General features: G+C 34.1%; 1 protein-coding gene across 3 annotated transcripts in view; it reads left to right on the top strand.

Annotated features, from left to right (window-relative positions):
* The window catches only part of ZNF407 (zinc finger protein 407), a 427,820-nt gene that overhangs the window by 165,547 nt on the left and 248,473 nt on the right, over nt 1–13,800 (top strand). For all 3 annotated transcript variants that reach the window (XM_012754490.3, XM_075993793.1, XM_075993792.1), the window contains one exon: nt 928–1,002. In XM_012754490.3, coding sequence (XP_012609944.2) covers nt 928–1,002 — 75 coding nt within the window. The remainder of the gene's footprint in view (nt 1–927; nt 1,003–13,800) is intronic.

The following is a 13,800-nucleotide window of genomic DNA, read 5'->3' as shown; positions in this document are numbered from 1 at the left end:
ATTCTGTTGCCTTTCAGCTATTAGTAATTAACTTTATGAAGGACAGCTGTAATACATAATTAACAAAAATGTTTGCAAGCCCTTTTACATTGAAAGTTACAACAGTAAATTTTTTTTTTCACTTACCAAGAGAGCCATTTTAGTCCAATGCTTCTGAATGAGATCTAAATTGTTTTAAATAATCACATGACATAATTAAATTGATGCTGTACTGTGTTCAGTGGAAGAGTGGTGCTCATGCACTGGCTGCTGATTCCTGTCCATTTCATATTTATGTCAACAAAATTGAATTAAGTAAGCTGATTTGTGTATAAAATAAGATAGTATGTCAGGTAATACTTTTTGTTTGTTTTAGTTGTTGATATCTTGGCACTTCAGTACAAATTTTTTTGTGTGCTGCACATACTATAAACATTTATATCGTTCTTCAAAACCCTCGCTTCAAATTATTACCATGTTTTTAAGGAAGCTTCATGAAAGCTATTCATTTTCTCTTTTATGGTCCTTTAAATATTTAATAAAATGACATTTTCTCAAATTCATTTCATGATTGAAGTGTGAGATCAGCTAAGGGCAGTGAATATTATATGGCAGTATAGCTTTATCTGTCTCACTAACTGGCTGTGAAGACAATGACTGAAGAACCACAATTATTGTTGTGATCTTTTGGTCACTGTTAGTATACCCCAGTAAGAAAATGAGCCACCCAATGTAGATACAGTTATTTCTTCTGCTTTTGAAGTATCACAGTATATTTAATCTGTATGTAATCTTTCTGTGTAGCAAGAGTGCCATTATAATATGCATTTTCTGTTCTATCTCTGTATTTCCTGTCATATACATATTTATTATTCTTAAATACTTTTTGTACAATTTCTAGCAGAGAGTCAAGTTTTAGTTCTATAATTACTTTTATTTATTTTTTAGGGTTGCTTTTGTAATGAAGAAGCACTTAAATACTCATCTACTAGGCAAACATGGAGTTGGGACCCCAAAAGAAAGGTAATTTTTTTTATTTAAAAAATATAATTACATTTTCATTTTAGCCATTGTTTAATGACATGACTTCTAGAATTTTTATCATGTCAGTTCATCACGTTTTATATTTGTGGTACTCTGTTGTTGAATATCATATTTTATGCCATCCTTCCACAAAAATATATTATCACATTTTAATTAAAAAATTCTGGTCTAGAAATATTTGAAAGGATTTGGGGGGCTTTAAATTTGTAAAACAATCTTGAAATAGTAGAAGACTTAAATTGGAAGGAATTAACTTCTGTAAATGCATTAGAATGTGCTAAAACAAATACCTAAAACTAAATTTTTTTTGTTTTTTCCTCCATTTTTACTATGAGGTTTTAAAATAATATTTTTGATTTTTTACTGTAGACTTAAACGTTGCTGATATTAAAAAAGAAGTACATCTTGTGTCATCCCCCAAATAATACTACAGTTGCCATGTCATGAAAAATAACACTACAATTATTATGTCGTCAACTGCCAGGTTTTCTTTTTTCTTGCTACTGTATCATAATTAGCGTCATCACATAGACTTAATTATATTAGGTGTACTGAAATATAGCAATGTCAGTTCCCAGGTGAGCATGGCCACTTCTGAAATTTTAAATCTTTAAAATGTGCAGCTCACTCAGAACTAGTGCAAGCACTGTCACCTTCATTAAAGACAGGGTAGATTTTCAGCTTCTCTCAAAATCCTCCAGGATAGTATCCAACATCTACAGACATTCTCAGAAACTTTAGCTTTTTAATGGCATTTTAAAATGTCAATAATGATGATGCAATTTGTTCTGCTACTCTTAAGCCTGGGGCCTCTTCAGCCAAATTTGTAAATGTTTAATAGTCTTTTTAAAAAATTTTAAATGATCTTACCAGTATTTTCTGTGTATGAGGAATTTAACTTGACTTTTCTACTGGAGGCATATTGTTTTCTTTAGCTTTGTAATCTGGACATAGACTACTACTGGGTCAAAATATTGGGATGTTGGGTACTTTTGGTTTCCCATCCTTTTTTTGGACATTGTATTTAATAATTGCAGTCAAAATACATGATTTGACTATGCAATAGATACATTATTCTTGAAATTTAAAGACATTCTATACTTTTTTAAAGAATAATTTGGCACTTGTCAAAGTTATGTTTCATACATGTTAAGTGGAAACAAAACATGTTTTTAATTATATTCCTGTTGCTTTCACAAGCATTATCTCAATCATTCCATGATCTTATTAGCAGTGCATTATTCAAGTTTTATAGATCTAAGGACTGAGAGCCATGAAGATACAATAATGACTTATTCAATATCTCATAAATAATAAATGATGGAACTGTTATTTTTCTGACTCTAATTTCTAAATAAATTTGAACAAAATAATCTAGATCTGATAAACAGTAAAAGGAAAACATTTCCCAACTATTCCTTTAAATAGATTTCATTTTGAAATCAAATAATTTTGCTTTTTATCTAGGAATTTGAAAAATTTGAAGAAATGTTCTTATTGTTTCTCATATCAGTGAAAATTTCATTTTTCTCTATATCATCTATCTATTAAACTTCTTAAAAATAGATATCCTCTATATGTTATGACTTTGAAGGTCACCGGTTTCTTGTTTGGTTTTTCATTTCTTTGCATTCCTTTTCTGTGCATTCCAAGACACTTTCCTTTTCTTTCACTCATTTTCAGTCCTAAACACATAAAGGGAGACTCAAAAAGAGGCAAGAGAAAGACTGAAGTCTTTCATCCCTCTGTGATATGGTAAACTTTTCTCAGACATTGGCACTATTTTTGTCCTAAAATCAGGAAATGAATCTCAAATGGAAAAGTGCAACCATCTCATGGATTATTACCTTTTAAGTATTCCGAGTTGTAATGTTTATCTAAACTAAGCATCTTTGATTGAGTTGTTTTTCCTATTACAGATTCTTTGTTTCAGGGGACTTCTTATTTGGCACTCTCTCTTATCACAGAAATACTAAATTAGAATGCTAAGACTTGTGTATGGCCATAGCATCCTGAAATTGGAAGCTAAGCAGGGTCAGGTCTGGTTAGTACTTGGATGGGAGAATGTCAAGATTTCAACATCAGCATAATTTTCAATAGACACTCATAGGTGGAGAAGACTAAGATTTAAGTGTCAAAAAGTAGCATAACAGATGTCAAAAGGCTCTTTTCTTCCATTTCACCCTCCTGCTTGGTCTTAGTGTAAGCAAAGAAATCCTTTATCAGCATGCTCGCCCATCAGTCTGGGCATAACTGTTCTCTAAATTAAGTTAAATATTTTTCTTACCTACTTAAAACATTAATGCCTTGGCTATGCTTTTGCAAGCTTGCTATATTTTAATTTCTCCAGGATATTATAATCAGTTTTTTTTAATGTTTTGAATTTGATTCTCTCCTCTAATGCATTGCATATTATAGCAAATAGTAATAGAAGTTAGCTAAATAGGCTGTGACAATTAAATTAATAATGCATTTTATTTGCAAGTATTTAGGCCTTGTGCTTTGACTGATATATGCAAAAATGATAATTTATTAAAAATAAATTCATATACTTGTACTATAAAGTTTGATGAACCAATAAATTTTGTCAGCATGACTATCATTAGAAACAGAAAACTTCAAATATTTTATTTGAGACTCCATGAACACCTGAGTGATGGCTTGTGTAAGAACATAATTTTTTTATCTCTAAATTTGCATTAAATTATTTTAAGATAGTATACTACAGTATTTCTGAAGTCTTACACACTTAAATACAAACAACTAAATATACCACATTCAATTCACATTCTAAAATAATAAACTCCAATTAATTTGCAAGTTCATTCTAAAGTATTCCCTGTTTTAAATGAGTAATTCTCTTTGTATTATAAGTAAGCCAAAGTATCTTTATGACTCTTTGAATTTGCTAATAGTAATCTAGCAAACGAGCTTATCCACAATTATCGCAATTGGAGCAGCCATGCTAAGTATATCTTCTGTGAAAGCCAGGTGCATATTACAATGGAAGTGGATGGCATTTGTAGTTCAGTGCCTGGAAATCAGCTGGGCTTTGAATGACTGTGTAAATAGGAGGAGGAGGAAATGATTCGCTTAGAATTTCTCCTCTGATACATTGCTTTTGTGGTGTCGGGGATACCATTAGGACATATGTGCACCGGTAGCATCTCCTGAAGGCTGATACACTCAGAAAACCACTTTACCAATAAAAGATTTTAAATTAGATGAGTGCATCATAAAGTATAAGTGCTAAATAATCATAACTAAGGAAACGTACCTGTGTTTTTACTAAGAATATCCAGATCAAAACCTTACTATTTTTTCAATGCAGCCATTTTTGTGAAGATTCCTACTCTCAGATAGTACATTACTGTTAGCTGTTGGGTGTGTTCAGGCCCCTGGGATGGGCTCAGGGCTGGTCAGCATTTTTGTCTAGGCTGAATGGGATTTCTCCCAGGCCCCCTTAAGATTACTGAGCTCTGGAATTTGTGTTGACCTCTCCCCTTTTATCAGACACTGGGGACTTGGGGTTAACTGTCTTTCTTTTAATAGTACCTCTGATCGTATTGATAAGTAAAATCTTTCCCCCACCTAGTCTAATTGTGGGAGAGAAATCCTGGCAGCTCTGAAACTTGTTCTAATTTGTTTTAAGCCACTATTACAGGACATGGCAGTGTGTAAGTCTTTTTGAGACTGTCTTGTCTCCTTCCCTTTCTCTCTCTTCTCAAAAACTTTTATATGTTAAAATTGCATAAAAGCATCATTGTTTTCTGTTTTTCAAGTTTAGATGTAAGCTTCACCCTTTTTCATGAAACGTGAAAATATCTAAAACAGAAACATTCTGGGAAAAGCATAAATACATATACATTTACATGCACAGTTGTTTCCGTAGTTGCACCAGGGTTACTTTGAGAAAAATAATATATTTTACAGAAATCCTGAATGACATATAGTATAATAGATTAAAATTTATCTTGTTAGTAGAGATTCTATTCATAGTATTTAACTCCTGTTAAGTCACAGTTGTTACTTTATTGTCCATTTGAAGAAATATTAATAACCTTCCTTCGTCTAAGTTGTTCTTGTTGCTTATATCTTATTTTTTATAGGATAAAAAGTTTTCCTCAGTATTTACTTCACAGTGAATTTCTGTAAGGTAAATGCTGCCTTTTATTTTGTCATTGAGATGCATTGTTTAATCTCATGGATGCGTTGTGATATCAGGTTGTCTTACATGCTCCAGGAGGGTCTCTCTGGAGTGCACTTTGTAAAACTTCTCAATCACTTGTGTGTTCAGGCTTCAGACTCTCCCCATCACCACCTGCAACTATTGTTACCCCCTCTCATTTCTTCCCTTCCATGCATCATTACCAATCTTTCTTCTTCTTGCTTTTTTCCCAAGTAGGACCAATTTAGGAAAAATAAAGTGTTTATGACCTCCTCTCCACTTTAAAAAATATTTATACAAGAAATACCATTGTTGGGCCAAAGTGGAGGGAAACCATGTCAGTTCTTTCCTTTTTGGGTTTCTTATTTTAATGAATGGGGAGGTTGCTATATTTTAATGACTTAATATTACTTTTCCATGAGCTGGAGACTTATATTTTTCCCCCATCTCTTTATCTGTAGACAGTTAAATATAAATAATATTCTGTAATCATACCATGTGGTTTTATTATATAGAGGTAGTATCTTATAGCGAGATAGCCCTGCTAGATAATCCCTTCTACATGGAAAGGTAGATAGGAGTCATACAAATTCATCTAAAGCCAAGTTTATTATTTCTAGAAAATTTGTTTCTATATTTTACTGGCTTAAACCAAGAATTTCTTAAGGCATATATGCAGATAAGTATATATTTTCCGCAAAAGTTACTTGCCAGGATCTGGGAAGCATTTCTAAATTACATTGGTAGTTTGCATTTTCTATGGTTGCTTTGTCACCAATGTGTTATGGTGATATGGAAAATACGGGTATTTTCTATTTTCTACCTTCTGCTTTAGAAGTTTTCCAGGTGAAAGTTTATGAAAGTAAGTATCTGAGGTGTAGAATATTGGGATTGTGGATAATTCTCATGGCTCATTTCTTGGGGAGTGGGGGGCCTGCACTTCAAGCTTCTCTCCTCCCTGGGTTCCTCACCTCTTGCGAAGCCATGTCCATCATGCTCCTGCATTAATTGAGAAGTCAAAAGCTATGTGGGATATCTGGATTCCACATATTTGTCAGATAATTTACTTTGATGCCCAGAATGAGTATTCCTTCCATTCATTTCTTAGTGCACTTTCAGTTTTAGCCTTCAGTTATTCCCATTGCTGGGGAGGTATTTTCCTTCACTGCCTTGTTTTCATTTTCTTCCTCCAGTGAAATTGAGTTACTGATTTGCACACAGTTATGATAAGGACTTAAATTTAAGAATGTTTTAAGAAGTAACCTTATAAAACTCATATCTTTATTGTAAGGTGGTATTTAGGATGCTGTTCATGAAAATATGTCATGTCTTCCTTATAAGACTCAGGGGAGTGATTTCTGTCTGGTCTTTATTCCAGGAAAAGTTGTACTTTTCTATAACAACCATTTGTCATTTGGGTCTTTGGTACTAGCAAATCATGTATATAATTGAGTTTTCCTCTTTATGTTTACTGCTGGGAAGCTCAGGACCAAAATTGTGATCCATCTCTAGCAAGCAGCATGGACTTCAGGGAATGCATTTTATTTACTACTGTTATTTCCAGTTTTATCTTTTTTTCCCTTATGGGGAAGTCCCATTTTATGTCAGCAATATATTTTAACAACCTCACATAAATCAAAGCTCACATAATTCAAGGGTAGTTTTGCAATAGGAATTTTTTTAAAGTCAAGTCAATATATTTTTGGAGGTGCATACATCCTTAGCCATTTGGTTTGGGGCACAATGTTGAACGTTGTACAGCCCTATTGTTAGATATATATTTTTAATTGTCCTTGCCCTATTGTATGAACATTTCATGCGTTTCTGTGTAGTCCTTCAAGAGTGCTTTTTACTTCTCCGTATTACCTGTTATTTTAAAGAATGCTTGTTCCTAAAGTTTGCTGATTAGACACAGGTAATAAGCCATCCTCAGAAAAAGTAGGGAGGATCCCTTGCCTTTTATACCAGAGTATTTGTTCTCTGGCTGTATTAAAAATACTGCTTTCTTTAATGCATCTTTGTTATATTGAAAAAGATACCATATTCACTACTTTAAAAGAAAATCTCATTTTGGAGGTAGTGAGATTTTAAGTAGTATATATCATAATATAGAGATTTTTTTCCCCTACTGTTTCTAAGATATATTCTTTATTTTTAATCTAGGAAATTTCTGTGTATCCTGGGCACTTAATAAATATTATAAGATTCTTATTCCTTAGAAAATATTGGTTATTATATAGTTATTCATAATATGTGACAGTATTTAAAAGGGGAAATAGTCCTAGTAAGGCATTTTGTTGGAGAGGGCGTTATGAGCATCTTATTTATTCATTAATTTATTCTTTCAAAAAACATTGGTTACAGCACCTACTATGTTCCAAAATTTAGATGGCGTGTACTATTTGAAGATGGCACAGCCTGTGTTCTCAGGGACCTTAGATTTGGGGTTGATGGGAAAAGGGTAAGGACAGAGAGACAAGACACACGTAAAGGAAAGGGGCGTTTTATTAGGTATAAGACTTAAGAAAATAAACAGGGTGCTACTGCAGGGAGTGTCTGGGAGAGGTGCTATTTTAGGCTGGATGGTTAGGAAAGCCCCTTTCAAAGGGCTATGTTTTATGTGAAAGGTGGGGTTAGTGCAGTCCCAGCAGAGAGCACAGTTGAGGGCCTCTGTGCGAGAGCTTGGCATGTCCTGTTCCAGTGTGCCGGAGCGGAGTGACTCGGGCATCAGGTTGGGGAGAGTGGTCTAAGGCGAAGAAAGAAGATCCCAGAGATGTGTGTGTTGTTCTAAGAAATGGGAACCGATGAGAGTATTTTGTTTAGGGGGATTCCGTTTAGGTAAGAATGAGCCTGGGAGACTGGGTTGGAATCTGGCTGAAAGGGACCCTGCCTGCTGTGCCAGTGGCCTTGTGCTCCGCTCCCAGGAGGACGCCAGCACAGTGGAGAATGAGCTCCAGACAGACCACAGGCTGGAGGGGCAGCATCGTTACTGTGACCACTGCCGCTGGACTCCACCTCCGTTTCCAGGCCTACTGCCTGATCCCTTCTCTGCCCTGGTCACTAGTTCAGTTTTTTTCTCCTCAAATTCATATTGCAGATCCAGCCTGCAAATAAGCCTTTTCATCGTCTGTTTTATTTTGTCAGATAAATTCTTTCCCTTATCCTCGTATCTGTCTTCTCTTTTCTCTGTATTTTTGTTCTGCTCATTCTCCATACGTTCACACAACATTTCACCTGTCCTGGTTACCATTCCACATCATGTGTTTATTTCAAGTCCCAACTGAGGCCCCTGTCCTCTGTGAGTCCTTACTCTTTTATATTCTGTCTCTGATCTTCTTGCTCGTCACATTCCTATGGAACACTAGAGAATAAAGGGTAACTAAATATGTATTTTCTAAATTAGAAATTCTTTTATCCCACCACTTCTATCTCCCAAAAATGGAATCCAAAAGATTATAATAATACTTTATACATTATAATTATGTTATCCAGTACTAGTTCAATGAGTTATTAGGCCAGGGACATGCAGTTTAGTAACTCTGATAATCTTGACTAAAATGACAATTATTTTATTCTATTGCTGCCTCTTTCATTCTTATATAGAAATAATTGAATTCTATAGGGATATTGATGTATACCTTTTCTAATATGGTTGTTCCAGTTGCTTTGTGTGTCATAATACATTGTTGTTTCATGTGACAAATTAATATTTTAAGGTGTTTTTTCCCTCCTGCAACTATTTAGTGTAGTGGTTCACTTAGATTTTGGGTATATGGATATCTGCTGTTTTTAATTTTTTAAGAATATAGGTGTTTTCCCCCAGCTGGCATCTAGAATATTTTTGGCCATTTTCTTCTTTTATTTCACTTAAATTACTTTTAGAACACTGGGGCTTATACATCTGGACTCTGACTAAAATATGCCTTAAGCTCTTATCTTTAATTCCCAGTCAGTGCCAGAATTAAAGAGAACAAAGGCCTATATGTTCACTGCAGCCTTCAATTATGCTTAATTACCAACTTTGATACAGTTTCATTATACAGTACTGACTTTTTGTGAGCAGTTCTTTATATTCATGATGTCTTAGTAGTTGCTTATAAAAGTCCGAATTAAATTTTTTCCTGAGGAATTTTCAGGAAACAGAACCTTTCTGAAGCAATTTTTGTCAGGTTGCATCAAAGCAATTTGATCTCCCGTTTTAACAGATGAGAAACAAGATCTTTGTATTTCATTATACTACAGTGCTATGAAAATGCAAGTAAAAATGAAGAGTTTACACACATTATTTCTAAGACAGTTTTTTTCCCCAATTCTTGGTCCTGGGGCCACTTGCATGCTTGATCTATCGTGAATTTAGAACAAAGGGGTTCTCCACTAACACTGTGCTGTTTTCTCACACTTAGTGCTCGTAGGAGCAAACGCGCAGCTGTTGATGTTCTGTGTGAGCCATGCCGGTCTTGTGGTCATCCTCAGGTTTTGCAAAACGTGTGTCTGTGATTTCTGTTAGTCTTGTATTCCCTTTCAAAGGAATCATAACACTGTTCAATACTTCCTAAGATATTAGCACCTCCTCAGGTGAATCGTATGAAATTGACATTTAACAGGTTAAAAACAGTCAAATATTGTTAATCTCAGATGAGTCAACCTAATTTTATTTAGAAAAATTTCTAGCATATGATGTCAATATAAAGATCTGCTCTTCAGGGAAACAACCATTTCTATTGAGTTTAAACTTAATCCAGTTTTTTTTCTTGGTTTATGAGTAATGATTTCCTAGAGAGCTGGTGCAGTAATACAGATGAAGGTGGGTCAAGGTGAGAGGAGGAGACGTCTCAGCAGACACTGTGCCGTCTTTGCAGTCACTGCTCTACTGAAAGCCACATCTCCCGTCTGCTAGGCCAGAGTCAGTGTGTATTTTCTTCTCAAGGCTCAGATTTTCGTCTCCCTTACTCTGTCAAGCCTTCCCTAGATTTCTATTCTAAATAATCACTTCTTACTACTTAGCACATTCTATCTTGTTTTGCTTTTAAAATAGGTGTGCCCTGTCTCCAGACTAGATGGTTAATTTCCTGAGGGCCCGATTCTCAACTTTTCTTCCCTATCTGAGCTTTTAAAAGGGTGATTAACACTCTGTAAATATTGATGGATTTAGGATATTAAAATCTACGTTATGATTTTTCTTTGGCAAGATGGACTTCTAGTTAGCTGGTCTAATTTATGATTTACAGATGCAGTATAAAAAAGGTATTGCAAACTAGCATAGTTTTGTATAACTTTATATGGTATTGCCACCTAATGAGTTCACCCCACATGCATGGTCCTTGGGGTGGATGTGGCTTTTTCATCTGTGATGCTGAGGACAGCAGTGTTTTGGAGAAGATTTTGGTGAAGTGGACATGAATTTATAGTTATAAAAGTGCATAAAAATCGTACTATATATATACAGCATTTTATAATTTTAAAAGTATTCATTTTTAGAGAAAGATGTTCAAGAAGTTTTTAGTTGCTAAAATCTAAATATCTGTTTCCCTTTTCCATGCTAATCTTGTAAAGGACTATGAGAAACAGCACATTCAGCAGAATATGCATATGAAAGTTTTTATTTAAATTAGACCCAAATTTTCTTTGAAGTTAATTAAAACGATAATTTCCCCTTTCATTCTCATAGTGCATTGTAGTGTTCAGAATGTCTTTTTCTCACTTTATATTTATAATTATGTAATATGGATGTGCCATACATTTTTGGAAACTAGATAGTAGCAGGCTTATTTCTGGGTAACGAGTGTTTTAAGATTTATGCCGTTGCCTTTTTAAAAAATCTTATATTTTTAATATGATAATAAGATTTTGAAGATGGGAAAAATTTTAACTTAAAAAATGATCCCAGTGCTTATTAATTTGCTATTAGCACTCATAGTAATAACAATACATGAAAATACTTCAAAGCTGCAATGTGTTTGAGAGATACAGTATGAAAATATTGTTCTTATCATTTATTTTCAAACTAATTTCTTTGTTTTTGGTTTTGTTAGCATTAACTCTATTCCCGTTAGATGAAATAAAAACAAATCTAAAACTATTTACATGGAGCATAACCATATAAAACCAATAAAAGCCAAGCTGCTCTGGTGGAAGCTGGAAGAGGGTCCCAAAGACCAAGGCAGTTGTGGAGTGTTCTGCATATCTCACCATAGCTGCGGGGCTTTCATCAGATTAAGGAAAACAACTTTTATATAAAACATTCTTTTATTTGTACAGTAAGCTACTGACATTTGCAGATTTAAAACTCATGATATTGTCAATGTGTGAGTGACACACACGATTTAAATTGTGTGTGTAGAAGTTCAAGTTTGAGTTGGACATGTTCAGAGCCACTGTGTCAGAACTCTTAGCTTAGCTAGTGAGAGAACCCTGCATGCAAATCTTAGTACAATTTTATTTTTGTGCTCTGTCATGAGTATGTAATACCTCTGAAGAAGTGATTAAAAACCAAACATTTTATTCAAAAGAATCCAACTGCTGATGATACAAAGAAAGAATGAAAATAATCTAAGGATGTTGTTAGCCAAAAATACAAAGTTGGGATAAAGTAAAATCTGGAATGTAATGTTCTAGTTTTCAGGTATTCATTATAGTCATGAATGAATAAATAAAACCAAGGTAGTTTTGTGCCTTGGGGTGAGACCATAATTTTCCACATTAAAATGATCCATACCATGTGCTTGATGTGTATAAAAAGAAAAGGTGATTTTTGAAATTTTTATTTAGTCCTCCAGCTAGTACAAAAACTACCCCATTAAGTGAAGGAGAAAGCTTTATTGAATGTTGAAAAGATGACGCTCTTTTTGGGTAATGTTATGAATGGAAAAAGTCTGATTTTCAACAAAAATGGCATTTGTCAGAAAATCATTATTCTTTCCTGTAAAAACTTATCTGAAATAGCAGTGGTGAAATAGCTTGAGTGGCTGTTTAACTCACTTTTATGATGAGAGGATTTGGCATTTGGTTTGGGCATTTTATTTTACAAAATTTGTTCTTTGCATAATGTGGAGTTAACAGTGGAGGGAACATCAGCTGACCATGTTGTTGAGAAACGTTTTCTTCAAAGAGAGGATGCTCTCGGAGGAGGAGGGTTGTGAGTCGGCACATTTTTCATCCTAGAGGAGAGATGCGCTTACATAGGCTCATCTCAGGAAGCAGCGCCAACACCAGGGCGCTAGCCCCACCTCACCTGTTAGTCAGTGTCTGATCAAGCTCTCTGCATTGTTTGAGAAAGAAATCTTGGTTAGCTCTGTCTTAGGCAACAGAGGCGGTGTAAGGACAGATGACAGCTGCCAGTTGTGACTCTGAGTCAGAAATAACTTTCTTCTCGAATGCCCCTTGTGTTTAGTTTATTTCTGTGATGTGCTTTGCAGTTGTTTTCTCTCCTAGTGGGAATTATAGACCAGTATTGTGGAATTGTGCTCACCTGGCCTCACCTGGCTGCCTAGTGCATTCTGTCAATGTCTTCACACATGTACTCTTGTAGCAAATCATCATTTGTTCTTGTTTTGGAGACTTAAGTTGATGTTACTACAGTAAGGATGTACTGAAATAAACTATAGAGTAATTTTTTTTTCCTTTAGTGGCATAATTCATAGCTTTATTAGTGACTTTATTTTATAGAATCACTGAAGTTCTAAAAGGGTCACTTAATTTTTTAGAAATACCTTATTACCTTTTATGAGGGAAGGTATATACTGTAGGGCTGTCTAAAGGCCTCAATTCATATGCCTTGCAAAAGTCAGTGGCTTACTATATTTAATTTGCCCCAACACCAAGTAGCTTACTGGAGAATAATATAGAATCATACAAATTTGTATTATAAAGAGATTTACATTTCATAGATATGAAAACCATTTCAGAAAGACTTGCCCTAGATCACTTAATCAAATTTTTGACAAGTTTAAAAATGGGGTATCTACATAGTATGTAATGTAATTTCATCTTTCTTTGGTAAACAAGTATTTCGTTGGTAAACATGTATATTCTGTATTTCTTTCGTAAAGCTACACTCTTTTATGGGAAAACTTTTTGTGGAATTGCATATAATACTTAATAACATCTAGCACTTTTAATCTTAGTAATTGGTGGTAAATTATGCACAACTTAATGTATTTATGAAAGTTAAATCCCCTCCCCTTTTAAGATGCTTATTGATGAAAGAGAATATATTAAAAATAGAAAAGGCTGAGTATATTTGTTTAAATGAATAAGAAATGCTTGTTTTTATTCTGCAGCATATTGCTATAAAAATTTTATAATGATACAATTTACAGAAGTTATAGGCTTTTTCTTTTTTAATGTCAATTATGGCATCATTACTGTTAGCATTTGTTAGTATATGAGCATGATATACAAATATAAAAATAACAGAACAAAGATGTAATATTTTCCATTTAGTGTGAAGAAATGTGTAGGATTGCATTTTAGACTATGAGACTGCAAAATAAACTTGCATGTATAGCATCGTTTACTTAAAGCCAAATTAATTTAGCCATTTGTGGTCTCTATTAAGTCATATCATCATGAATATGTCCTTATTCTATAAAAGTTTTTAAAGTAAGGTT

The sequence above is a fragment of the Microcebus murinus genome, chromosome 17 (genome assembly GCF_040939455.1).
Source record: "Microcebus murinus isolate Inina chromosome 17, M.murinus_Inina_mat1.0, whole genome shotgun sequence".
NCBI classification, from domain to species: domain Eukaryota; kingdom Metazoa; phylum Chordata; class Mammalia; order Primates; family Cheirogaleidae; genus Microcebus; species Microcebus murinus.
The sequence above is the reverse complement of the archived record's forward strand: the minus strand, read 5'-3'. Positions and strand labels throughout refer to the sequence as shown.